Raw genomic sequence first — 26,741 nt, forward strand, 5'->3', positions numbered from 1 at the left:
AATCATTCAGAAGCTCTTCAGAAGGGCAAGGCTCAAGTTGGATAGTTTGTGGTACCAGCTCGACATCGAGGTAGGTTACGGTGTACCTTTCGGTTAGACTCCAATTAGTGAAGCATATGTAGGAGTTAGATATTGACAGGGAAAGTATGCTAGGCCTTCGGGTATGAAGTTGGGATAGAATTCTACTAGGTTGGTTGTTGTTGCTTATGGGCTTGTCACCTTGTTGTTGTGATTTGGGCTTGTCGCCCTTTTTGTTATGTTGTGACTTGTGTATGCATTCATATCTCTTTGCTTATGTCACTTATCATTGAACGGGGAAGGAATCATGAGATTAGGCTTGAACTATGATGTGTGCTTATGATAAGACAAGAATGAGACTTTGATTTCGATTTATTGTTGATTATGATATCTTGCATGGCATACACTCTCATTTCATATGATGCATTGATATGAACTATGACTTGGTACTGATGATGATAAGTGAGACAAAGGAACATCCAAGGTTTTTGCACGAATTATATATAAAAGAGATGAGAATCTGTGACCTGAGGTTGTTACTAGAGTGGAAAATAATATACTCGCTGCCTGAGGTTTCTTGCCGGGATCATGACTATTGAGATGTGAAGGTTTCCATCCGTAGCATGTGTGTACAGGTTTGAGGTATTGGCTAGTGCATTGCATTGTATTGCATTGAATGTGCATTCACTTTTCATCTTTTCTTCATCGTTGATTTGTACATGGCATTGATATTGACTTGATCTCATTGTTGACGGGTTCGTGAACATGCTTGATTGCTTACATGTCTACTTGTTGATTCTTTCTTCATATATGTGAACTAATTATTGTCGACCTATGATACCTACCAGTACATAGCGTTTGTACTGATACTACCTTGTTGTACTCTTTTCTGAGTGCAAAGTTTTCTATCGGATCCACATCAACACCTCGTGAGTGATTCCTGAGGCTTCCAGTGCGAGTTTCCAGGGTGGGCCATGTTCCAGATCCGTAGCTCGAAAACTCTTCTCTTATGATAGCCATCCTTTGTTTCGAGATAGTAATTCAGACATTTATGTGTTTTCCATATTCAGACTTATGTTAGATTTGTAGTAGCTCTTGTACTGTTATAGACTAGATCTCCTTGGGGTGTTGTAGTATTTTCCGCACTTACAGCTATAATTATATAATTTGAGACTGTTTAGTACTTATAGTTTCTTCCGCTTGATTATTTGAATTATTAAGTACGGGAAAGGTTTGCCCACCAGGGGAATTGTGTGGGTGTCTGCTCGACCCATGAGTTGGGTCATGACACTAAGCAAGTCATGACAGATCAGTATGTTGTGTACCAATTATCTCCCTTTCATAAAAGCAGTCTGGTTTTCTGACACAATAGGTGCCATAGCAATTCTCATCTTTTTACAAATCATTTTTTGAGGTGCACTTATAAATCACAATGCAACAAGAAATAGGTCAAAATTGACCTGCATTTTGAGGTACTGCCACTTTTGAAATTAAGGAAATTAAAGTTGCATTGAGATGCTTTAAAAGCTTACTTTTTGAAAAGAATTTCAAGATCCCTCTAATGATATCATCTCCAATAATCTCCTAAGCTGCCTTAAAGAACTCACTTCCATATCCATTCGGCCCTGGGCTCTTGTTCCTATCCATACCAAACATAGCATCTCTTTCATCCTTAGCACAAAAGTATTAAGCCAATGTTAGTCTTGGGCCATTATGCAGGAAACAATTGAATGCCTTTTTTCTCTCTTGAACCTGTTGCCCCAGTAACTCTTGATAAAATTCCAACATGATGTTTGCTATATTGATAGGATCAGTTTGGATATCATCGTGCTTATCCCTCAGTTGTGTGATGGCTTACTGCAACCTTCTATGTCTAATTATAGAGAAAAAGTAACTAGTGCTATCATCTCCTAACTTCAACCATGTTTCTTAACTCCTTTGCTGAAGATATACCTCAGCCATATAGGATATATTTGATTCTCTTATTGTTGTAGTGATTGGTCTTCAGGATTCAAGTGTAGAGCTCTTTGAACTTGTTCGAAGGACTCCCTAGATGCATGTACTTCACTAACTATGATGTTAGCATTTCCTCTAGCCAACTCCCTTAACTTCCTCTTCAAAATTTTAAGCTTCCGGAGTATCTGAAACATACTACATCCATCCAAATGTTGAGACCACACTTCCTTCACTTTAGTATAAACAAGGGATGCATTGACCAAGTATTACAGAACTTGAAAGGCTTCCTCTTAGGTACAAGAGCATTGGCTAATTTAACACTAACTAGACAATGATCACCAATTCCCTCAGGTAAGAAGGTAGATGTGTAGACTGACATATTATCTAGCTAGTCTCTGTTGACAAAGGCCCAATCAGTTTTGGAGAAGAACTTATGATCACCATGTTTGTCATTCCATGTATATTTGCTTTCATGCTGAATAATTTCAATCAATTCACATTCTTCCATACTTTCATGAAAAGTCCACCACTTCTCCTATAGTAATAGGATATTCCCCCATTCTATAATCCATATTAAATATTGAGTTGAAATCTCCCAAAAGCATCCAATGAAGATTATAATTCTGCCATAGAGAGTTGATATAACTCAATAATTCCTTCCTCTCATCCCTCCTATTAAATGCACAAATAATAGTAAGGAGGAAATACTTTTGGCATGCCACATGATTCACCTTACAATTGATAACTTGTGTTGTCTTGCTTAAAGTATCAACTTGAAAGTAGTTTGTCCTCCAAGTAAGCCATATTCTCCCACTGTAGCGCTTATCCAAATTAGTCACATACTCCCATCCAGTAAGTATTTTTTGCCACTTTTTCTATATTGTTGATTTTCACCTTATTTTTCTGTAATGCCACTAGGCTAGCTTCCTGCTATTACAAAGGAGTTTCGCCTCATTTTGCTTATTGGCCCCATTGAGGCCCCTTACATTCCAATAAAGAAGACTATCCATTCCCAGATGTGAGAATTATAATATCTCCTTCTTTTCTCATGACATACTGTTGCACCTGCCTACTGTTCTCAGTGGAGTTCAGAGCCTGTAAGATGTTGGGACTAGCTATTTGAAAGGAATATTTGGCTTGTTGTCTGCTTGGGTTCAGAGGGGTGATCCAGCCCTCATCTAGTTTTCCCTTCAACTTATTTCCTTACTGTGTTTGCTTCTCATCTCCTTGTTTCTAAGGTTTATTCACTGCCTGATTCTGAGTGTTGTTTAACTGTGCTGCAACTGGTGCTCACCCCTTTTTGATGTATTGGCCTGAGCCTCCTTGTGTCCTGCTGGCCCCTGCCTGATGTTCCCATTATTTCTTGCTTGCCCGTGACTTATATTCCCTGTGCTTCCTTCACTTGGTTAGGTAAGATCTCCTGAATCTCTTGTACTATTGCAAGTTTCTTCTTCCTACGTACCTCTTTATTATGCCCATACTTATTATGACAGTGCTTGCATAGGCTAGGTCTTCAAATATATTAAATTTTCTCCTATACTAAATTCCCTTTCTCATTCTTGAACCACACTTTCTCAGGCAATGAAGAGTCCCTTTACACTTCTACTAACAATCGAGCAAATTTTAGACCAATTTTCTTCTCAGTGTTTTTGTCCACCATGAGAGGTTTTCCCACCAAGCTACCAATCTTACTCAAACCCTTTGGGCTCTAATATTTAAAGTCAGGTCCATGAAACTGCACCCAAATAGATACAGTTTGCAATTCATCCCATGTAAACTCACATCTGGGTAGACGCTTTCACGATGAACAGTTTGTTGTCGAAATGGTATATACCCCCCTAAATGACTTCATTCTTTCCTACTTTAGAGTCAAATCGTACAAGTACAATTTCATTTTTTTAACATAGAGATTTCATTTATTCCATAAATGTTGTTTGTAACCATTCGAAACTGTGAAGGGGGGGGGGGGGGGGGGGGGGGGGGGATGAGCCCCAAGAACATAACACATTACTGCATTTTTCCAGTATTCAATCTCAATACTTATATCATCGATTTCAATTTCACAAACAGTGGACTCACCATATACCATTGGAGACACATATTCAAGCTTAAATTCGACATTGGAGATCTTCGGGATATCAAAATTGTCCCAGATCGAGTGCTTCTACTCCAATTCCTCCATATTCTCCACCTCCTTTGCCCAAGAGAGCCTATGGTCAGTGGCGGATGTAGATAGAGCCGACCGAACCCCCTTCGGCGAAAAATTACACTGTATATATAAGGTGAAAATTATTTTTTATGTATATATAGTAGACGTTGAACCCCCTTAGCTTCTTCATTTATGACTTCTTTATATTTTTGAACCCCCTTGACATAAATTCTGGCTCCGCCACTGCCTATGGTTGCTGCCCGAACCATGAACTACCTCAGATCAGGTCGGGTTGGGTGTTGTTACACTATTTTCCTGTTCACTACTTGCAGATTCATCTTCCTCTCATAAATCCTCTTCATCCTCCTCTACCGGTGGCGGAAGCTATTTTTTAGAAGCCTTCTTTTCTAATTAGGAACTGTCTGCTGTTGATTCGGACCTCGCGACGAGCTCTCCTGGGCAAGGAGAGCCTTCTGAGATGGTATATGTGATATTTTCCCCATGGAAGGTGCACATTAGCATAACATGCGGTGAGAGGAAAAACGTACCCTAGTCCCCACTCTAATTTTCTAATTTATCAACAAAACAAAAAAAAAGTTTGATTTGTAATTAGGATCTTTTCTTATTGTCTCTGTTAAAGGGTGGTCATAATATAGGCTTAATACCCATATGGACCTTTAAATTTGGCATGTTTTGTAAGATAGGCATATAAACTTATAAGTTGACCAGATAGACACTTAAACTTACTCAAAGTGTATTTTTCAAGTTTTTCAGTTGTTTTGAAAACAAAAACTATATTTTTCAAACACTCACAATTTTCATGGTCAAACAAGCCCTAAATATATCACAAAATATTTTTTTTAAAATGCAAAAATAAGGCAAACGCATATACATGAGACTATAAATGTGCACTTAAACCAATAAATACTCGCTAATCGCAATTTTGCAACTTTCAATTAACTCGGTTTTTTTTTTATACTTGAATAATTAAAAAACAATAACTTTGACCAATAAAAATCCTTAAAAAAAGAAATTTCAAATTAAGAAATTTCTTTTTTTTTAAGGATTTTCTTCTCGGCTTTACAGTTTTCTTAATTTGAAATTTCTTTTACACTTGAAATACTGAACTTAGAAATTTCTTAATTTGAAATTTCTTTTTTTAAGGATTTTTATTGGTTAAAGTTATTGTTTTTTAATTATTCAAGTGTAAAAAAAAAATCCGAGTTAATTGAAAGCTGCAAAATTGCGATTAGCGAGTATTTATTGGTTTAAGTGCACATTTATAGTCTCATGTATATGCGTTTGCCTTATTTTTGCATTTTAAAAAAAATATTTTGTGATATATTTAGGGCTTGTTTGGCCATGAAAATTGTGAGTGTTTAAAATATAGTTTTTGTTTTCAAAACAACTGAAAAACTTGAAAAATACACTTTGAGTAAATTTAAGTGTCTATCTGGTCACCTTATAAGTTTATATGTCTATCTTACAAAACATGTCAAGTTTAAGGGTCCATCTAGGTATTAAGCCCATAATATATTAACCGTCATTAGTATGGTGGAGTTTTAATTGCATTATTGATGCAAAATTACAAGAATCTAATGGATAATCAAACAACCTATACTTAATAATGCAATATACAAATTTACTTTCTTATTTAAAATGTTCTAATTACGGAAAAAGTTTTCAAACCACTTTTTAAAGTTAAATTATCTTTTATTAATTGAATCACATCTTCTCTCTCACACACACACGCACACACACTGAGAGCCACGAAAAGAACAACATCCATTAAACAGATGTTGATGTTCATTGTCACATCATTCAAAATGTATCTAGAAATAATTAATTCATAAAAACTAAAATTTGAAATCTTGGAATAAGGTAGGCCACTTGTTACAACATGTATACATAGGGGACCGAACTGTGCAAAAATTAGTATGTGTTTGAGACAAAATTAATAAATAGCAAGATATCCTCATTAATAATTTCCTATTATTGTAGAATGAGTCTGGGAACTCCCCATCAACTCACAAGGAGGAAGAGAAGGTTGGTTAATGCCGAAGTCATATGCAACACTTCTGTCAGCTTCGTAATTGTACGTTTAGAAGGTGAAGCTAACATTTACACTGTAAAATTAAACAAGGCTAGGACATTTGGTTTAATTTTTTTATGTAAATTTAAATAACTCAAGATTTTTCTTAAACAATATGATCATAATTATGTTAAATGGTTTCTTATGTACTCTAATTATAGAATGGAGAAGAATCACACGATCCACTCAAACTTAATTACAAATTTCATGTTATGCTGCACGGATGGCATGCGGAAATGACAAAGCGTCCTAATGAACACAATAACAAGGTCACTAAGTTTTTTGTCTTATTTAGTGCATACAACTTCAACTCTTTTTTTTCTTCATTTTCTAGCTAGATATTGATCTTAAAAACTATTGATAAGGCTCTAGCAATATGATAAAACAAGAAAAAGAGAAATAAAAAATAAAGCAAAAAGTTAGGTGTGATTCTAATTTATAATTATGAATTAGCTTAAGTTACACACATCATTAGTGTAACAAATTATTTACACTATGCATTTAAAGTTTATTTACAGGTAAGTGTCCCTAAAATATGAGTTTTAAAATCTTGAAAATATGACTTGTTACCTTTTATAACAGGTAAAAGTGACTTGATGGTTTGATACTAGTTGTTCCATGGCTTTGGTCTACATTTGAGCTTATACGATTCAATAAGCAGTTGCATTAATGTTTTCACATTATTCTCATATATTGTAATGATTATAGTCCTTTCATTTGTATTAGCATGCTTAACTTAAGTTTGCCTAGTTGGATAATGAGTTGTTGGTGCATGGTAGTGTACAAAACTTAGGCCATTTATCAATTATTGTAACCATAAAAAAAGTCTTGTCGTGTTGCAATTTTACTACCATGAGAAAAACCGTGTCAAGTGCTTATTTATTGCGGATGTGTAACAACCCTCCCGATCATTATGGAAAATATAGGATCACCCCACCAAATAGAACCTTCCCAAGGGTAGAACGAGTTAATAGGAACTCGATTGTATAAGTCTAAAAACTGAAAACTTGACTTGGTTGTGATTGTTGTTTGTTTGTGTTGAGTCCATTGGGGGGTGACGTAGGAAATTAGAACTCCGTTGAGAATTTCGAGGCCACAGGTGGATTCGTATGGTGTTTTTATGTTTATGTGCATGTTTGTTTGTGTTTGTGAGACCTCGGATGAAATGTTGGGTGGTGGAGTTGAAAAACTATGAAATTAGCGAGCTTACTAGTCCAGGGGTACCGCTGTGGCGGAAGTAGTACCCCTATAGTGGGACCGCTGTAGCGGCCAGCTTTTCGCCGCAAGCGGTCGGTCGATATTTCGGGTGTCTGCTGTGGCGGGCAATGGACCGCTATAGCGTTGTCGCTATAGCGAGATCAGGCCCGCCATGGCGGAAGTCAGTTTCCTTTTGGTCCGCTATAGCGGGCACTTGGCCGCTATAGTGAGACCGCTGCAGCGGTGAATTGACCGTCGCAGCGGTCGACGGGAGCAGAATTCCGGGGTTTCCAAATTCTTTATTCATAAAACTCTAACACAATTCCCCACAAGCACCTAGGGCGAATTTCCAAGCTAGGGCAAGAATATTCTTGAGAGGTAAGTCTCATCCATCCCTTTCAATCATTACGCTATCATCTTCATGATTATCATCCCTTTTATGGGTCTTCAATGGTGAATTAGTGATAGTAACCCTAGAACCTAATGGACCTTCTATAATTGATGGGTGGTGATTGTTATCATTTATTTATCATCTAATGGCTTGGGTTAACTCATCTTAATCAAGAATTGAACCATTAGAGTCATGAACTAAGTGAATTGAGACTTCGGGTTTCATAAAAATGGTAGCTTGACCGTGGAAACTGCTTGCAATTGATGTTTTGATTAAGCATCTTTAATAAATTGATGATTAGTGGTTACTAAGGCCACTGTAGGATTGTTTTACACCTAGAAATCATTCACCATGGTAATGGGGCTAAAGGGAAAGGTGTTCTTAAATTGATTTTTGTGACTAGAGTAATTGTGACTCATTAAGCATTCTAATTTCTAGACTTTGAGCGTTCCGAGGCTTTGCTGATGGGAAAAGCTGTAGCGGAGTGATTCACGTTGTTTCAGCTCTACGTTTGAGGTAGGTTACAGTCTACTTGAATTAGACTTTGATTAATTGATTGTATGTGTTGTGAATTCGATAGGAGAAAACATGTCTAGTCTTCATGCATGATGTGTGTGTGATTGAACTCCTATTTGCAAATGATTAGTGACTGTGTGGGCTTCGTGCCACTATTCATTGTGTTGAACCTACAGTTTGATGTTGTTGTGATGAGAAGTTAATATGATCTTCTCGGTGAAGTTGTGATACAAAATGATGAATTGAGCATTGATAATAAAAGGGCAAGAAATACTACTCCTTCCGTTTCAATTTATGTGAATCCATTTGATTGGACACGACATTTAAGAAAGAGTGAAGACTTTTGAAAATTGTGGTTCAAAATAAGTCTTGAATATTTCTATGGTTATAAATTATTTCATAAAGTGAATTTGTTTCCAAATTAGGAAAGAGGTCATTCATTTTGGCACGGACTAAAAAGGAAATAGGTTCACATAAATTGAAACAGAGGAAATATTATGTATAGATATATGAAAAGGCACATTTGACCGAAATGAGGATGTGACCTAGACTATGGGCTCGTGTTCCGAGATTCGTTCCAAAAACAAGTGGTACATGATGTGGACCGCGTTCGAGGTTCTTTTCGGAGCGGAAGATTTAAGGCTCGGGCCCGATGAGTATCCGGAACGAGTGGAACATGGACACCATGGACCCTTGCAGGTCATGACTACTGAGCAATGACATCAGCTAGCATGTGTGTACAGTGAGTATATGGTTATTGTTGGTAGACTAGTTCCGGTTTGTTGCCCCCGTTGATTTGATTCTTGATATCTTTGGGTGAATTGATTTGTGATTACCCTTGGTTGACTTGTTGTTATGTTATTGATTTCATGTTGTTGGCTAGCTTGTTTATTTTATTGATTTTATGATGTATGCATGATACTAATCTTAGTCGGCCTATGATATCTACCGGTACATAATGCTTGTACTGATACTATCTTGCTGCATTCTTTTGAGTGCAGATTGTGATCCAGAGACTGCTACCCAACCTCAAAGCTAGCGTTGAGGCTGTTGCTGATAGATTTTGGGTGAGCTTCATTCCATACCAGGCCGCCCGAAGATCTTCTATTATGATGTCCATTTCTGTTCCGGACATTGTTGGTCATTTATTTAGACATATTACATTCCTTAGACATGCTTTAGTTAGAGTCCTTGTACAGTGACTTTCGGATTTTGGGGTTTGTAATAGTTAGGACTTCCGCATTTACTTCATTATTTTATGACATGACTTATTTTGATTATATTGTGCTTAAATGGGTAATAACTGACTGAATTGGCTAATATATATATATATATAAAAAAAAAGAAACTTGAATGAATAGATGACTTATGTGTTGATTTGCTCACTAAGAGTTAGTGTGGGTGCCAATCATGGCAGGTTGGGTCCTGACAGGATGTAAGAAGACACATGTTAGATGATTTTGAGAAGCTAAAGGTAAAAGTAGATCCAGAAGTCAATGTACTAAAAGCGACTAACATAACCTGTTAGGCTATACTAAAAGATAATTTTATTTATTTATTGCCACGCCACGCATTCTTACAACGATATCTTAAATTAAATCAAGATTGTGGTTTCAGAACAACACTACATGAAAAGAAAAATAGAATCTTCATACTAAGAGCAGGCATCAAAGAAACAGAATTGCAGCAGTAGTGAACTACCTATTGGAGGTGAAGTGACGTTGATGAATGGAAAAATCGAGGTTGAAAAGTTTCTCACCGATGCATACAACAACCTCACGAACTTGGATAATCAACACAAAGATGAGATTGTTACAAGAGAGTTTATGGTAAGTAGTTAGGTTAATTAATAAGTTATCAATAATATTACTCCATCTGTCCTAATTTATCTAATGCACTTATTCGGAAAATAATTATATATATATATATATTAAAGTACTTTTTCTTAAATTCATGTCAAGTCAAAATGCATCACATAAATTAGAACAAAAAAAATATTACACAATTTCTTCTTTTTAACTTTACTGCTCATAACACTATTAATGAAACTAAAGGCAGGGGGTTCAGGAACACATTCCAAGAAAAGAAAAGCAGAATCTTCAAGTTCGGAGAGAGAGCTTACAAGGAAAAGTCAAAAACTACTACGAAACAACCTATTATTAAAAGCAAATTGACACCAATGAGAAAATACGAGTTTGAAAAGTTTATCGCTGATGCATACAACAATCTTATGAAATCGGACAATCACAACAACCAAAATGAGGCTAAACCCAAGAAGGTTCGTTCGAAGGATAATGGTAAAAATCCTTCAAACCGTAAGAGATCTAACAAGCCATCTCCTCCCATTTTTTAAAGGATTCTATCCTCATGCCATCATTGCTTCAAAAAGTAAAAACTTGAATTTGCCATGAAGTAGTAGGTGTTCCCCACAAGGAAGTGGACAAAAACACTTTCTCATAGCTGAAAGGATTTCAATTTTATGCACAAACTAAAATTTCACATAGTTAACTATTAAAAATTTTGTGGTCCATCAAATGCATTGTTAATATATAATAGTATGATAAAATGGAAATATAAATCTTACCAAAAAAAAAAAAAAGAGTAAGCTTGTGACACGATCTATTAGCTACACTTTATGAAAAATTGGTGTACAACTCATTACTTTCGCCAAGCGTGAAACCACTCCATTCGCACTCTCTTTTACCTTGTTCACTTCCTTGTGGGACACGAGTACTACTTCATGAAAAATTCAAATTTGTAGTGCTTCCAATTTTTCCTTTTTTTGAAACAATGATGACATAAGGACATAATCCTTTCAAAAATTGGAGGAAGATCGCTTATCAAAATCTCTTATGGTTCAAAGAACTTTTATCGTTATCCTTCGAACAAACCTACTTGGGCTTAACCTCATTTTGGCTGTTGTGATTGCCCAATTTCATAAAATTGTTGTATGCCGGCAAGAAAATTTCAAGCTCAGGTCTTCTCATTGGTGTCAATTTGCTTCTAATAATAGGTTGTTTCGTATTGCTTTTTTGACTTTTAGTTGTTAGCTCTCTTCCGAGCTTGAAAATTCTGTTTTTCTTTTCTTAGAGGGTGTTTCTAAACCCCCTACCTTTAGTTCCATTGACAGTTTATGAGCAATAAAGTTGAAAAGAAGAAATTGTGTAATTTTTTTTTTCGATTTATGTGATGCATTTTTACTTGACATGAATTTAAGAAAATATATTTTAAATATTTATAATTAAAATTTATAATCAGATTATTTCTAAACATATAAAAAATATGTATATAATTCTTTTCCAAATAAAAGCATTCGATAAATTGAGATAGATGGAGTAATATTATTGACAACTTATTTAATTAATCTAACTACTTACCATAAACTCTCGTGCAACAATCTTGTCTTTGTGTTGTTTGTCCAAATTCATGAGGTTGTTGTATGCATCAGTGAGGCCTTTCACTCATCGACGTCACCTCACCTCCAAAAGGCTGTCCACTACTGCTGCATTTCTGTTTCTTTACTGCAGGCTCTGAGTTTGAAGATTCTATTTTCTTTTCTTATAGTGTTGCTCTGAAGCCCCAATTCTGATTTAATTTAACATACAGTTATAAGAATGGTGTGGCAATAAACAAAAAAATTATATTTTAGTATAGATTAACGGGTTACCTTAGTCTCTTTTAGTAAATTGATTTCTGGATATACTTCTACCTCCGGTTTCTTGAAACCATACAATATGTGTCTTCTTACATCCGCAACAAAAACGGTTTTTCTCATGGTAGTAAAATTGCAACACGACAAGACTTTTCTTAAGGTTATAATAATTGATAAAATGTTTAAGTTTTGTACACTACCATGCACCAACAACTCATTATCCAACAAGGCGAACATAAGTTAAGCATGCAAATACAAATGAAAGGAATACAATCATTATAATATATGAGATGTCTCATGATAGGTAATGTGAAAACAGTAATGCAACTGGTTAGAGAAACATTGCATAAGCTTAAACATAGCTTAAACCATGGAGCAACCAATATCAAACCATCAGGTCACCTTTATCTGTTATAAAAGGTAACATATCGTATTTTTTAAGATTTTAAAACTCATATTTTAAGGACACTTACCTGTAAATAAATTTTAAATGGCAAGATAGTGTAAATAATTTGTTACACTAAATATGTGTGTAACTTAAGCTCATTCATAATTATAAATTAGAATCACAATTAACTTTTTACTTTATTTTTTATTTCTCATTTTGTTGATTTATCATTTTGATAAAGCCTTATCACTAGTTTTTAGGATCAATATCTAGCTAGAAAATGAAAAAAAAAAGTTTAAATTTTATGCATTAAATAAGACAATAATCTTAGTTACCTTGTCACAGTGTCCATTAGGACAACTTCTCGTTTTAGTTTGCCATCTGTGCAGCATAATATGGTATTTGTAATTAAGCATGAGTGGATCATGTGATTCTTCTCCATTCTATAAGTCGAGTCCATAAGAAAGCATTTAACAAAACTAATTGTCTCGTAATTATTATCATATTGTTCAAGAAAAAATCTCGAGTTATTTGAATTTACACATAGAAATATTAAAAACCAAATGTCATAATTTTGTTTAATTTTACCGTGTATATGTTAACTTCACCTTGTAAGCGTACGATTATGAAGCTAACAGAATCGTTGTATACGACTTCGGCATTAACCAACCTTCTCTTCCTCCTGTGAGTTGATGGGGAGTTATCCCAAACTCAATCTGCAATAATAGGAAATTATTAATTAGGATATTTTGCTATTTATTAATTGTGCTTCAAACATATACTAATTTTTGCGTTCTCAAGTCACCTATGTATACGTATTGTAACAAGTGGCCTGCCTTATTTTCAAAATTACAAACTTAGTTTTATAAAAAAATTATTTGTAGATATATTTTGAGCGTTCTAATAGTGTAACGTCCGTGTGTGTGAAAATAATATATTGAAAATGATAATTCATATATCTTCAAAAAGTATGCCAAAGGAAAAAATGAAATTCAAAGATCATAAAATAAACTACTATATAACAAGCAAAAGAAAAAGAGATTAGGATAATAATACCCAAATTATTATTTTTCGCTCAATCTCTTGAGACATCAAAAGGAGGGAATTATGCTCTTCTGGTCGATGTGGGGTAGAAGTTGATGAGAGGTGTAAGAACTTAATGATCATTTTTTATGAACTAAAAATGATCAATTCATTACATTTCTTAATCACACTAATTATCATGGGCAGAGTAATACCTTTTTTTGCAACACAACTAACTCAAATTAATTAGACTGTGTTATAACAATTATTTATATACACATCTGCTTCAATTGAAAAATTAATAAAATTTGAAAGTTAATTTCATAATAAATGTTAGAGGTGTCAAAGGGTGAGTAAAATGGACTAAGTTAATAATGGACAGGTAAATACTGGTTGAAATGGATTGAGCTAAAATGGACAAAACAAGTTATCATTCAACCCTCTCAATCTAAGTTTTAATTACTTTCTTTGTCTTTTTTTTTTTTTAATCATATTTTGATAAGATTTTTATAGACCAATGTGGGCTACACATTATCCCAACTTTTAGGATAGGCCGAAAGGGATTGACTAAAATGGGTCGAGTTAATAAATGGGTTGTTCAATGACTTGCCCAAACTTGAGTGGGTTCATGTTTTCATAGGCTAATTCTGACCCTCCTAGTCAATATCAATGTCATTTAAAAATAATAAAATCAAAATGAAAATATCAGCCCGACAAATGGAACAAAAAGACTAATCTAGGATTAATACAACACCAACTCCAGACCTAGGGGAGATGTCACAAATAAATTAAAGAAAAAAAAAGTATTTTCTTTAATATGTATGAGGGATACTATATATGTAGCCAATATGTTAAATGTATTACGAATTAATAAAAGAGAATTTAACTTTAGAAAGTAGTTAGACAATTTTTTCCGTAATTAGAACATTTCAAATAAGAAAGTAATTTATATATTGTATTATTAAAGTATAGATTATTATATTATCTGTTAAATTCTTGTAATTATGCATCAGTATTGCAATTAAAACTCCACCATACTAATCTAGACAATTAATATATTATAACCATCCTCTAACAGAAACAATAGAAAAAGATCCCAACAACAAATCAAACTTTTCTTATTATTTCTTTTAATAATTTAGGAAATATATTTGATAAAATGTGATTGTTCATATAATCCAAATTAACACTAATAGCTGGATGGAATAATTTAATAAAATATGTTCATTTCTTTTTATAATATGATTGCTCATCGTATTTTGCTACAAAAAATATAATCACAAAAAAAGGAGAAAAACTTTCGCCTACTTTTTGTTCCAAAAAACTTCCGTCAATTTGCTTTTGTTTTTTCCAGAAGCCAATTCCTGTCTAGATTAGAAAGAACATTAAAATATATGTCTAAAGGAATAAAACTAAAGACATTTCAATTTGTATAAAATCTTATTTTTCTAAAATTAAACCGAAAATAAAATTCCAAATTGAGTTATGACAAGATCTATCAAAATAAGTTATATACAATATTTCCAGTAATTTATTTTTCTATAAACTAACTCAACAAAATGGGGGAAATAACACATTCAAACGCTACTAATGTGTACAGAAATGTCTTAAATTCATGCGTGTTTGCTGATTCAAAACTAGAATCAAGCTTTAAAGAAAAAACTAAAATATATGCTAAATATAATAAATTAAGGGGTTTACTAAAGCACTAAGCAAGAGAAAAAAATGAAATTAAACAATAATATTCTTACGTCCTTGATTCATTCTCCATTGGATGACTTGATACTACAACTGCTATTAGCACCATTTACTAATAGCAATTTTTTGGTTTGGTTGAGCCTGTAAAGGATGAGTAAAGAGTATTAAATAATTATTAAAATTTTGGATGCATAAAATAATTCTCTTTTATATCAAGTTCTCGAGAATTTTGACTTGTTTATATTTTATACGAGCAATTAATTTATCAAATTTCATAATTACCCCTGCTATCCTAACATACCCTTAAGTTCTTCCAAAATGTGCATCAACATTCCTTCAAAAGAACACAACCAAGAAATTCGTTTTGTTTTTGCAAGAAAACTTTTCTATTTTATTAAAAGAACTTCTCTAAAAAAATCTCCAAAAAATTGTGCAACCGATCTAAGTACTTTTACAGGATGAATCTAAATTCTTTTTGTACAAAAAACTTTCACTATTTAAAGAAAAATCCTAGTTGGAAGAGAACATACCGTTATTTGAACTATATTGACTGGACGAACATGCAAAATTATATCGCAACAATTGTTAATTTCAAAAGAAGAATTCATTTCTCTCTAAGAAAGATAAAAGAGAGAAAATTTATTCAAAGAGAAACTGAAAATATTGAGAAACAACGCATCTTTGTGGGATGAAAATATAGCTAAATTGAAAAGAAAAAATATCTTCACAGATGTGAATGCAATTATGAGGATTAATTGATATATTTATCACTTAATGTCGTTCACCGCATTTGGACAACTCTTTATAAATGTTTGGCCAATTTTGAATAATTGTTTGTAGTGATGTTTTTATCCGTTAGATTCTTATAATTTTTTGTAGACGTGACTGTAATTGAAATTCATGTAACTTTGACTAGTGTTTTCAAAGGCGAGGCGTAAGACGAGATATTTTACGTAATATTGGGCGAGGCGTAAGCCCCTGGATCTTTATTATTTTTTAATTTATCTTTTAATAAAATGACATAACGTAACAACTCGACTATGAGTTTTAAGATTTAACGCTTCCTTTTGAGATTTGAAACTTTGTACAAGTCATACTTATAATTTAGGACTTGTTTGAGGGATTCAGGTTGGGACCCAGGAAGTTTGATACCTAAAACCCATCCATGACAACATGTAGTTTTTTTTTTTTAACCGGTGTTTAGTGCAGAGGATCCCTCCGCGAAGGGCAGTGGTCGCGTTCGCGAAGGAGGACCCGCTTGACTGCTCTTCGCAATTGCAAATTCCCCTATCGCGATCACGAAGGATTGTTCTGCTAGATATAAAATCTAAATCTCAGAATTATTTTTCATGCGAAGACATTTAGAAATTTTGGAGCTTACCCTTGGCAATTTTCAATGTAGATTCAGATGTTAGATTTGTGCTTTTGAAGAATAAAATTGAAATTTCAAAACCTAAGCTAAGAGATTATAATTTGGAGATTTGACTATCGATTTGAGGTTGGATAAGATTTGAAACCCATAAGAAATGGGTATCTCAATTTTGAAATCAATTTTAGATTTTGACCCTGGGCTCACGTTTGACTATTGTTGACCTAGAATTCGTACTAAATTATGGGAATCGATCCCTTAGCTTCGTTTAACTATGGGTAGCAGAGCAGCAAAATAAGCCCTGCCCAACTTTGGCCAACGATCTCAATCTCGGCCAATTCCAGTGTGATGATTTTGTGGGTGTGGCAAACGGTTGCCTCCACGGCTACCCCCTGGTCTCTATATTTTGGGTTGGAAAGAGAGAAAGGGGCATAAATTTTGGAAAAGTCTTGGAAGGTGTTCTTCTCTCTTTCCACACCTCCTACTCTTCCCACATTCAAGGTAAAAAATTTCCCTTTAATTTGGTGTTGAAACCAAATATTTTAACACTAGAATTGACATCTTCACTCATGGAATACCTACAATTTCAAGAATGTATAAAATACATGTCTGTTGAAAACCAAGGTGGTATTAGTTCCAAAACCTGTATTTTTCTATCTTTAAGCCAAAATCAACATAAAGTCAAAACATATAACACTAATCGTGCTAAGAGCATCACTTTTATCAAGAAAAATAGTAAAAGGCATAGTAGAAGCTCAACAGTGTGAACTTTGAACCTGAATAATTAGATTCGGTTAAGATTACCAGCTCATCTATACCATTCAACAGTGATATGAAATGTCTAACTGCTTATACAATTACTCAAGCTTTTGAACTCAATATAAGTTAACTAACAAAAACTTCTCAAGATCAAAATGTTCAACTACTCCCAACTCTAACATTTGAACCAGTGGTTTGTTCCGCAGTAATAATTTCTCCCAAGCTAAATAGAAAGAAAACATCATGAGTACAAACTTTGAATACCCATTAATTTGAACTTGAAAATGTCTAACATCTTCTTGATGTGCACGTGAGCTCGCTTTCAGCATCAAGGATATCAAAAGGTCTTCATCTCTCACACAGGATCCTCAGAATATATGCACAATGTCATATGCAAATCTTTTTCATGTTAAGGAATCATAGGAATGTATTATAGGATACAACACCATGCAAGGGGAGATAGCGTAAACATACACAGAAACCACGCAAGAAATGCAAGGAAAATATTGGCACTAATGCTGCCAGTTTAACTATGGAAAGTTTTTGGACAAATAGCAAAAATTTTGATAAACTTCTTTTGGTCAAGTTTTTTTTTAGAACCTGGAGAAACTTCGTCAAAATAACTTTTTGGTTAAGTATTTTTTTTTCTTTCGGAAAACAAAAAAGATTGAGAATGCTTGAAACACTTCAAAAGAAGTTGCAACTATGTGTTACAACTATGCATGTGTTTTTGTTCCGCACAAAATTTTCCTCAACAATACCTTTTTTCTAATAGAAAGAAATTATTCCTCAACAACACTTCTCCAAAAGATTTGTCCAAACAGCAAAGGTAAAATATAGAATAGGGGTTAGTATTTCTTAGGGGAGAGGATGGGAGTAGAAAATAATATGTTGACAACTTCTCTAACCTGATAATATCTGTACGGTCATCCCGATCTTGTTGCTATGACAGTCAAACTTGAAAATTTTGAAAACAGACATACATCTTGGGACAGGGAAACAAAATAGTTCAGACGTTCATCAAGGGAGGGACAAAAATGCATGAATCTATCGTTGAGACTACAACTGATAAGGATACGTCCAGAAGAGCACAAATGACTGCAAAATATAGAACAATGTCAATTGAGTGTCAGATTAAGGGTATGAAGCTAGATAACAATTTGAAATCATCATGCAAAGATAGTAAACTCCTCTCAGCAACTGTTAAGTTGGATACTATATCAAAACTAAAAGATAGTTCATAGGCTACCAAGACCTAAAAATCAACCCCCTTTCCGCAGTTCATTTGGTGGCCCGTAAAAAGTATTTTCTGCACATATCTAAGAATCCCCGTGGGTACTACAGATAATAAAATTCTTTATTAATTGTAAAAAAAAAGACCTAGAAATCAACCCCCATCACCCAAAGAATAATAAAGAAGAAGATCCGCAGGAATACTGATAAACATGATTCTAATCAACAAAATATCATTGAGATAGATGATATGATATGTTCCAATAATTGGTTAACTTAAAGAGAAATTTGAAGAAAGAGAATATGCTATGCAAATAATTCATAACTGGAAAATGAAAGAGAAAAACTTCCAAACGGGTATTAAAGAAACAGGGGAGAAAAAATGAGAGGCAGGAAGGATGAATTAACCAGGACTTCTACAGAAGATTATGATTTTGAAAAAATAGTAAAATATTTACAATATTTAATTCTTTAAACCTTTTCTTACGCAGGTGATTGAGCAGGCAGATGTATTAATTCTTGATCAAGGATTAGAATAAACAAAGAATGAACGACGAAAAGATCATATTAGAAGTATGAATGTAAAGAAGTACCATAAGCCCGCCAAAAAGTCCATCAAGTACGATTCTGTTCCAGCTGTCAAAGTAGGAGTGGATTGAAAACTTGGCCTTCGCCGTGAGTGCTACTGAAGTTATTGCCATGACAAGGAAATAAAAGATAAATCCTGTCAAGCTAGTAAGTCCCAGAATGCCGGCAATGACACCACCAATGATTGCCATGAATGTGCGGCTGAACAACAGAATGCTCAATATAAATGGACATGTCCAATTACAAGGAAAAAAATGTACTAGCTTAGAAAGACGAAAAGAACCCAATTTTACTAGTTCACATATTATCGACTGCCTGTCTCATTCATATTTTCTTTCTTCCTTCTGTTCCAACTGTGTGATCAAGTAATTACATTATGGATAGTTGCAACACAGAGCTTGGATTTGTTTGTTTATTTTTCTTTTTTTGATAAGTTTATGGAGCTTGGGGTTGTTTTGTTGTAGAGGCAAGATAACAAAGGCAGTCCCAAGACTTTTGTTAGCATTGAGAACAGGAATTAACTGTTCAATTACTGAAAAAGCTATTACTTACTGATCAAAATGAAATTATTCAAAAAACTACTTACTATTCGTTAATTGATAACATAAAAAGGTTAAATTCCCGATCAGTATGATTATAATCTGCAGTTCATGGTTTAGGGTACTAGGTTTTTTATATGATGATTGAGGTATTTGCAGGACTTTGGTGAGGTAAAAGAACGGATATTCATAGGACTATATGCATCTCCTCGAGCCATTAAAGTAATGCATACAACTACACCAAGGGTAACATACTTTCTGCCCAAGTGCAAGGAGTAATACTCTTGAGTGAATGGAAGATAAGAAGCAATCAAAGACTGCAACTGAAAGGGCCATAATACAGAACAATCATACCAATGTACAAGTGTTATTCCACAGATGAAAAGAAGTTAGTACTGAGGCTATTTTATGAAGTATCTTGTGAAATTAAACTGATAGCATATCATATTCTTTATTCTATATCCTAGTGATGTTCAACAGAAATGATGCCTCAGTGAAGGATTTAAAAGCTACCACAGGTGCATATACTCTCTATTTTCAACCAGCTGTTCAGTTAAGATAACACCAGTCTCACATGATTGACGACGAAACTCACACCGATACGTATAAAATAATCAAGAAACAGCAATGGATTATAAATAATTTCACTCCACCTAAATATGGTGTCAAACCAACCTGTATAAAATAACTTTCATGTTGTTTTGCGTATTCTCAGCATTGAAAGTCGGCAAATCATCCATACCGTTGCTTGACTTTTCTGTAGATCCGTTTAAGTTATCATGCCCTGCCATCACAACTTTTTGCAATTCTACAACAAACGACAAAACAATAAGAGTAGAGAAGTTCAGATGTAGATCAAGAATTGAACTTTCTGGTCAGCCACTATCTCAGTTAGAATGCGGGTAGTATCAATTAATCAACACTATGAAAGAATTTAGCCCAAAAATATCCTACGAAACAACGAAATACATAAAGATTCAGACGGATCTCACATCCGGTTCAGTTCAAACTATCTCAGTTACAATTGATTGATTCTATGACCATAACTTAAGAATTCACATATACATAAAGACTCAGACTTTCTATCATGGATCTCACACCCAGTTCAATTCAAACTATCTCAGTTACATATTTGGTTGATTCTATGATAAGAACTTACGAATTCACCTAAAAATATTTCTATATATATATACATAAAGACTCATACTTTATATAAAAAAATCTCACACCCAGTTCAATGCAAACTACCTCAGTTACAATGAGGGTTGATTCAATTTAAGAATTTACCAACAAAAATGCATAAAGATTCAGACTTTTTTTCAGTATCCATATCAGACCCAGTTCAAATCAATCAACAAAATTAAAGAATTTGCAACAACAAAAGAGTCAATTTTTTCAAAATGGATCTCACACCTAGTCAAATTCAAACTTTCCCAAGTGAGATTTGTATATATGATTGACTAATCTTGGTACGATGAATTAAGGAGTAAAATTGGGGTTTTGAAGTAATTTTAATAGTTGAATATCAAGATCTAAGAAGTTACGAAGAAATTAAGCAAAAAAGTGAAAAGACGACTAGCGTGGTACCTTGAAATTAAGCAAAGAAGAAGAGGAAGAAAAAACGAACAATTAACGTTTTGGTGGAAACGGGTTTGGCTTTAACCCGATATGACCCTACTGCCGTCGTGATAATATTTCTATTTTTCTCTTTCTTTTCTCCGAATTTTAATTTTACTCGGACTTGGCCTCTGCCCTGTTTGGAGGAGAACGTACTATTGGAAAACTAGTTTTCATTTTTAGCTTTTGTGTCTTATCTTTATTTTTTATTTTGTTTTAAAACAAAATGTTACTATCTCTTTATATTCAGTAAGTATTAAGTTTTAATTTTATTTTTAATAATATATCTTATAGGAATTACACTATATGTTTAAAACTACAGAATTCAAAACTCTTCTTTATATTCTTAAATTTTGTAACCCAAGAGTATCATGAATTTGATTTTATTTTATTAATTAAGAAATTACTCTTGCTCAAATTAATCGTTTGATATTATTATTATTATTATTATTATTATTATTATTTTACTCGAACTTCATTAGTTTATGATATTCTTGACAATTGAAAGTTCCAAAAGTAAACAATATTCGACAAATGATAGTTAGAATTGGTGTTAATGTGCTATTAATTGACTTCTAGCTAAGTTTTGTGATCTACACTTTCTTTTTTTTACCCCTTCCTTGCAGGTTTCACTTTTCTGGTCTTTTGGTGACTCAAATTCACAACCTTCAGCTTGGAGGTGGAGGGTGCTTATTACTGAGCAACCCCTCATGTCTTTTTAAAAATGTTTACATTAAGGAAACAAAAGCAGGGGAAAAAACAAGTGTATATATGCTTACATCTCTAATCAATCAGCATTTTTTGGTTTAATAGGTTGTAACACTTCTGAAAATTTTAATTAAATTTAATATTTTAAAGTGCACTAATAAGGTTAGAGATATCATTGTGCGTGCTGAAAGCGGTTACAGACTAATACAATATTAGTTAGCCATGATAATAAGTGTATGAGCCGTATAAGAAGTGGTTTACGGTCTAAGAGGAGCCCTATGACCAAGGAAAGTCGAAAACTACACAACAGACTGAAGTTTCAAATGAGAGGATACAAGATCTAACTTTAAACGATTACTATTCCAATGTATAACGAGTTATCCTCTTGATGATATATCAAATTAAAGCTCTTTAAGTTTAGTTTCCGGCACCTTTTTAAAACTGTTCATCATTTGGATATTTTTTTTTAAAATGTTATAAGCGTTTTATTGAAGAATATTTGATAGGAGGAATTGGTATAAGAGTCCCGATCGTCAAAAAGCAAAATGAAATTGCTAAAGGCGAGATGGAATCATCCATGGAGAAATGGAAGTTCCACTGACGAATCCAAAAGTGTAAAATTACCTTGCAATGGCGAAATAAATCGTTAACTGCAATTTAGGTGAGTTCCAACCTCTATATAGATGTCAAGCTCAATATTCTTAGCTCCAAACAAAATCAAGAAGGTTAGGACTCAGTTTTTGGGAGAATGTTCACCCCAAGATCAATTCTAGTCACCCGAATAAGTATAGTTATGATGTTATGGAGTAATTATAGTCGATTCATGCTAGTTGTTTAGTATAAAATTCGTTATTAAGAAAATCAGTTGAGTTTGCTTGCAGAGGTCTTTAGCTACGAAATTAACTCAAATATTATCAAACCTTTGATTAAGTGATCTTACCGAGGGCATGATCTTAGATAGGAGGTTATGGAGGACTCATATTAGGATAGAAGGCTGGTAGGTTGTCCTACTTATCCTTTTGTACTAGTAGTCTTAGTTTTTCTCTATAGTTCTTGTCCTTTGATTTCTGATACCGTCTGTTGTTTTCTGTACTTTGATTATCTTATTTATCTGTGGTAGCTACTGCTCCTTTTTTTTCAGATTGCTTTTTCGTTTTCGTTATTTTCATTCTCATGCTGATTTGAATTGCTTGTCCTCATCTGACTTTTTTTTGCCATGCTTTCTCTTGAGCCGAGTATCATTCGGAAACAGCTTACCTACCTTTCAAGGTAAGGGTGAGGTCTGCGTACACTTTATCCTCCCCAGATCTCACATTATGGGATTTTACTAGGTATGTTGTTGTTGTTGTTGCTGCTTTGATTAAGTGATCGAAGCAGTGAATAACAATTGAAATAATAAGCAAAATAATGGATAATAATGAAAGAGCTGAATAATAAAAGGGAAATAAATTATTATTCAATCTCCTAGAACAGTAATAATGAATATTACTTGATGAACGATTGTTGAACAATTGTCTGTTTGTAGAGAACCATAGAGAGTAATATTGTATTCAAGTGAAAAATTAGATGGGATAGAATCAAGGGATAATGGAATAACTATAGGATTGGCATTCGCTAATCAACTTCCTTAACCCTACGTAGATCTTAGCTGTTATCGGTGTGGAGATAGTGAACCCTTAATAGGATTAGATGTAATCTCTCAAATCTAGGGATGTTACCGTTATGAACGCTTTCTTCTCTCCAGACGCTCCCGGACAAATAATCTTAGCTCATACTATACTGGAGGCAGAAGTATGTATCTGGTGGCAAGATTTATAGCATTTATCGGAACCTCGAACAAATTGTGTGTGGATACCAAAACGCACCTTACCCCTCTGCCACGTGTCTAGCCAAATTGTTTACCCCTTGGCATATTTTCATCATAGATGATCCCTGCACTTTTGGGGTAGAAATTTCAAGGTAAACACGGGAAGAGGAAACGTCCAGGCGAGAAAAGACCACTCATCTTGCTTTAGTCTGAGTGAAAATCAGGCGCAGTTTTCACCACGATCTCAGTATTGAATCGACAACGCCTTTTAAAACCTTGTCAGGGTAATAATGTACATAATTGTGTTTGCAACAGTAAAATTGTGTGTTGATTGACTTTTTCGCGTGTTTGTTTCTTTAATTTTTTGAGTATTTCTTTGTAAAATCCTGCCTTTACTACTACTAATGATAATGACAAACAACCCTTTCAGGCTTCTCATGCTAAGAGTTATACCAATATTAATGTTTACTCAGAAAACGATTCAGTTGAATTTGTGTATGTGGTCAAGGACCCGTGGACCAAAGTGACCAATAAAGATATGAAAATTGATAATCAAACTAATGTAGATTGAATATAAATAAGGTAAATAATCAAAAGTAGCTTGAGCTTAGGTGCGAATTTTGTGATGTAGATCCGGACTGACTGCTCCGGTAGCACTACTGGTTGAGAGGTTGTAAGACAAACGAATTATAAAGAAATAAGAACAAAATGTGGAAAGTATTCTGTATATATGTCTTGGATTTTGTGTTCTTTACAATGAAATGATAATTCCTATATATATTAGGAACTAGGGGTACACATTCCATGAATTGTGCCCTTGCTAATAATGTGTATTGATGTCACAATAATGACGTACAATAAAGCCTATTAATGCCTCGGAAGGCGAAACCCTCTTGCTAAGTCCATCATGCCAAAACACTGGCATTGAGAAAATGACTTTACCGCTAAAAAGGTCATACTAGATCAGCCCGGAGTTTGGGACTCGCACGCCAGCGATTACCACACCCGAATCAGTGCTAGCGTTCTTTCTAAAGTAAAGGATGACTGTCGATGGAGAGATTCCGAAATGCTCCTCCTTGGACCAAACAGAAGTGTGACTTCTCACCTGTCAGGGTATTCATTCGATACCTACCCTTTCTCGATGAAAATCAAAAACGGTGTTGACGAAACTATCCTTGAAATATGTCGGCGCTATAAGGCGTGCTTAGCTCAGATAGGTCCTTTGGCGTGGAGAGTCGTAGCGAGCATTAGGTACTTTACAGACCAGGCCAAGGTGTGGTTTATCCTAGCCCACTTGATTCGGGTATTCGCTCCGAGGATCTTCCGAGGAGGGGTGATAAAGCTTGCAAAAAGAGGCAGCAAGTCACTGCTTACCAGTCTCGATGATGACCATGAGCGAGGTTGGCCGGAGCGCTTCGTGATCATTTCTCTTGCCGACCTTCTTCCTCGGGGAGGCAAGCCCATTCCAGAGAAGTGGAACCCAACTCGTAAGCTTTCGATCTTCTCCGGACATAAAAACTTTCTTTCTTCAATCTGTGAGACCTCCTTTCTCTTTTACTTTTGTAGCTACAGCTTGGGAACCTCCTGAGATCGAAGACTAGATCCAGATATGCTTACTGACATGTGTCACCATAGCATTGGTTCAGATGTTTTCCACGAATTTAGCCCAATATAATTAGCATAAATGAAGATTGAAAATAACAACATCAACATACCTAATGTGATCCCACTGTCACACCCCGATGAGGAGCATGACGGGCATCGACCTATAGGCCAGATACCACCTGGCGTAACAAATACCATAATTATCATGTAATATAACTCGAGGAACACTTGTACGCAGAAAAGGCCCGAATACAGAAATATGCAATAATTCGACATATATATATATATATACACACACATATACATACGTACATAAGCGAGCCGACAAGGCCGCTTCAACATAATAAGTGTCATAAAGCCGACAAGGCTTTCAGGAGAATACCAAAATCAAAACATGACCGACAGGTCAGACATAATATCTACATAGCTCACGGTGTCTATGAGCCTCTAAGAGTGTGCATATGAACATATATCATGATAACATAAATATACCAAAAGATAGAAAGTCCAGTGTAGTGGCACTTGCTGACACCCGCTGAAGCTAATAATCCTACTGAAGAGATCCTCTGCTCTATCTATTAGGACCTGCAGTACGAAATGCAGCATCCTATAGGATGGGACGTCAGTACGGATAAAAGTACTGAGTATGTAAGGCCGGAAACAACATCATAAGTAAGACATAAATATAAAATAATAGAGGTAACTTGAGCCATCTGAGGACGTGCAATATGCCATGCATGGGTTTGAAAATCATATGCAAGTGTGTGTGTATAATATATATATATATATATATATATATATATATATATATATATATATATATAGAGAGAGAGAGAGAGAGAGAGAGAGAGAGAGAGTACATCATCATCCCACGTCCGGGGCATTCCGCGTCCGGGGTATCATCATAATATGCCCACTGCAGTGGTGTGCACATCTATGTGCCTGCCCGACCAACTATAGCGCAGTGCGGTGTAGTAAAATAGTGCTATATATATATATATATATATATATATATATATATATATATATATATATATATAGAGAGAGAGAGAGAGAGAGAGAGAGTACATCATCATCCCACGTCTGGGGCATCCCACGTCTGGGGCATCCCGCGTCCGGGGTATCATCATAATATGCCCACTGTAGTGGTGTGCACATCTATGTGCCTGCCCGACCAACTATAGCGCAGTGCGGTGTAGTAAAATAGTGCCATACATACTATATATATATATATGTATAATGCATGAGAAGTCAATGAACTGACATTGGGCCTTTCGGATTGACGTAAGGTCGATAACCTCTGAATGAATTATGGAATTCGTATCGAATCCAAGGAAATAAATTAATAATGATAAACATGATAATATTTCAAGAAACAATCAAATAATTAAGGCATTAAAAGTTGAAATACATAACATAGGAATGGGTTGAATTGT

At 34.5% G+C, this 26,741-nt stretch overlaps 1 protein-coding gene and 1 long non-coding RNA gene across 3 annotated transcripts; both read right to left on the bottom strand.

The window, feature by feature from the left end:
• Nucleotides 1-12,842: 12,842 nt before the first annotated feature.
• On the bottom strand, nt 12,843-15,792 carry LOC132626747 (uncharacterized). Its single transcript, XR_009577601.1, has 3 exons — nt 15,611-15,792; nt 15,134-15,221; nt 12,843-13,075 (listed from the first exon to the last, which is right to left on the bottom strand). It is a non-coding gene; the product is annotated as an uncharacterized LOC132626747 (long non-coding RNA).
• Nucleotides 15,793-17,199: 1,407 nt separating this feature from the next.
• LOC132626748 (uncharacterized) lies at nt 17,200-21,329 on the bottom strand. Of its 2 annotated transcripts, none has more exons than XM_060341724.1 (5): nt 21,156-21,329; nt 20,244-20,376; nt 19,035-19,230; nt 18,287-18,306; nt 17,200-17,607 (listed from the first exon to the last, which is right to left on the bottom strand). In XM_060341724.1, exons 2-5 carry the CDS (start codon nt 20,357-20,359, stop codon nt 17,577-17,579), a joined length of 363 nt encoding a protein of 120 aa, XP_060197707.1. In that variant the 5' UTR covers nt 20,360-20,376; nt 21,156-21,329; the 3' UTR covers nt 17,200-17,576. The 2 variants fall into 2 exon arrangements, with proteins under 2 accessions (XP_060197707.1, XP_060197708.1); XM_060341725.1 differs by lacking the exon at nt 21,156-21,329 and adding an exon at nt 20,982-21,142.
• Nucleotides 21,330-26,741: the final 5,412 nt, after the last annotated feature.

This window comes from Lycium barbarum, chromosome 2 (genome assembly GCF_019175385.1).
Source record: "Lycium barbarum isolate Lr01 chromosome 2, ASM1917538v2, whole genome shotgun sequence".
Taxonomy (NCBI): domain Eukaryota; kingdom Viridiplantae; phylum Streptophyta; class Magnoliopsida; order Solanales; family Solanaceae; genus Lycium; species Lycium barbarum.

Excerpts from the sequence above, each read along its gene's own strand:
- LOC132626748 (XM_060341724.1), bottom strand. The coding sequence starts at position 20,359 with ATGGCAGGGCATGATAACTTAAACGGATCTACAGAAAAGTCAAGCAAC. Across the intron at positions 19,231-20,243 it reads ATGAAAGTTATTTTATACAG|CCGCACATTCATGGCAATCA; the intron begins GTTGGTTTGACA and ends TCTGTTGTTCAG. Across the intron at positions 18,307-19,034 it reads GACTTTTTGGCGGGCTTATG|TCATTTGTGCTCTTCTGGAC; the intron begins GTACTTCTTTAC and ends TATATTTTGCAG.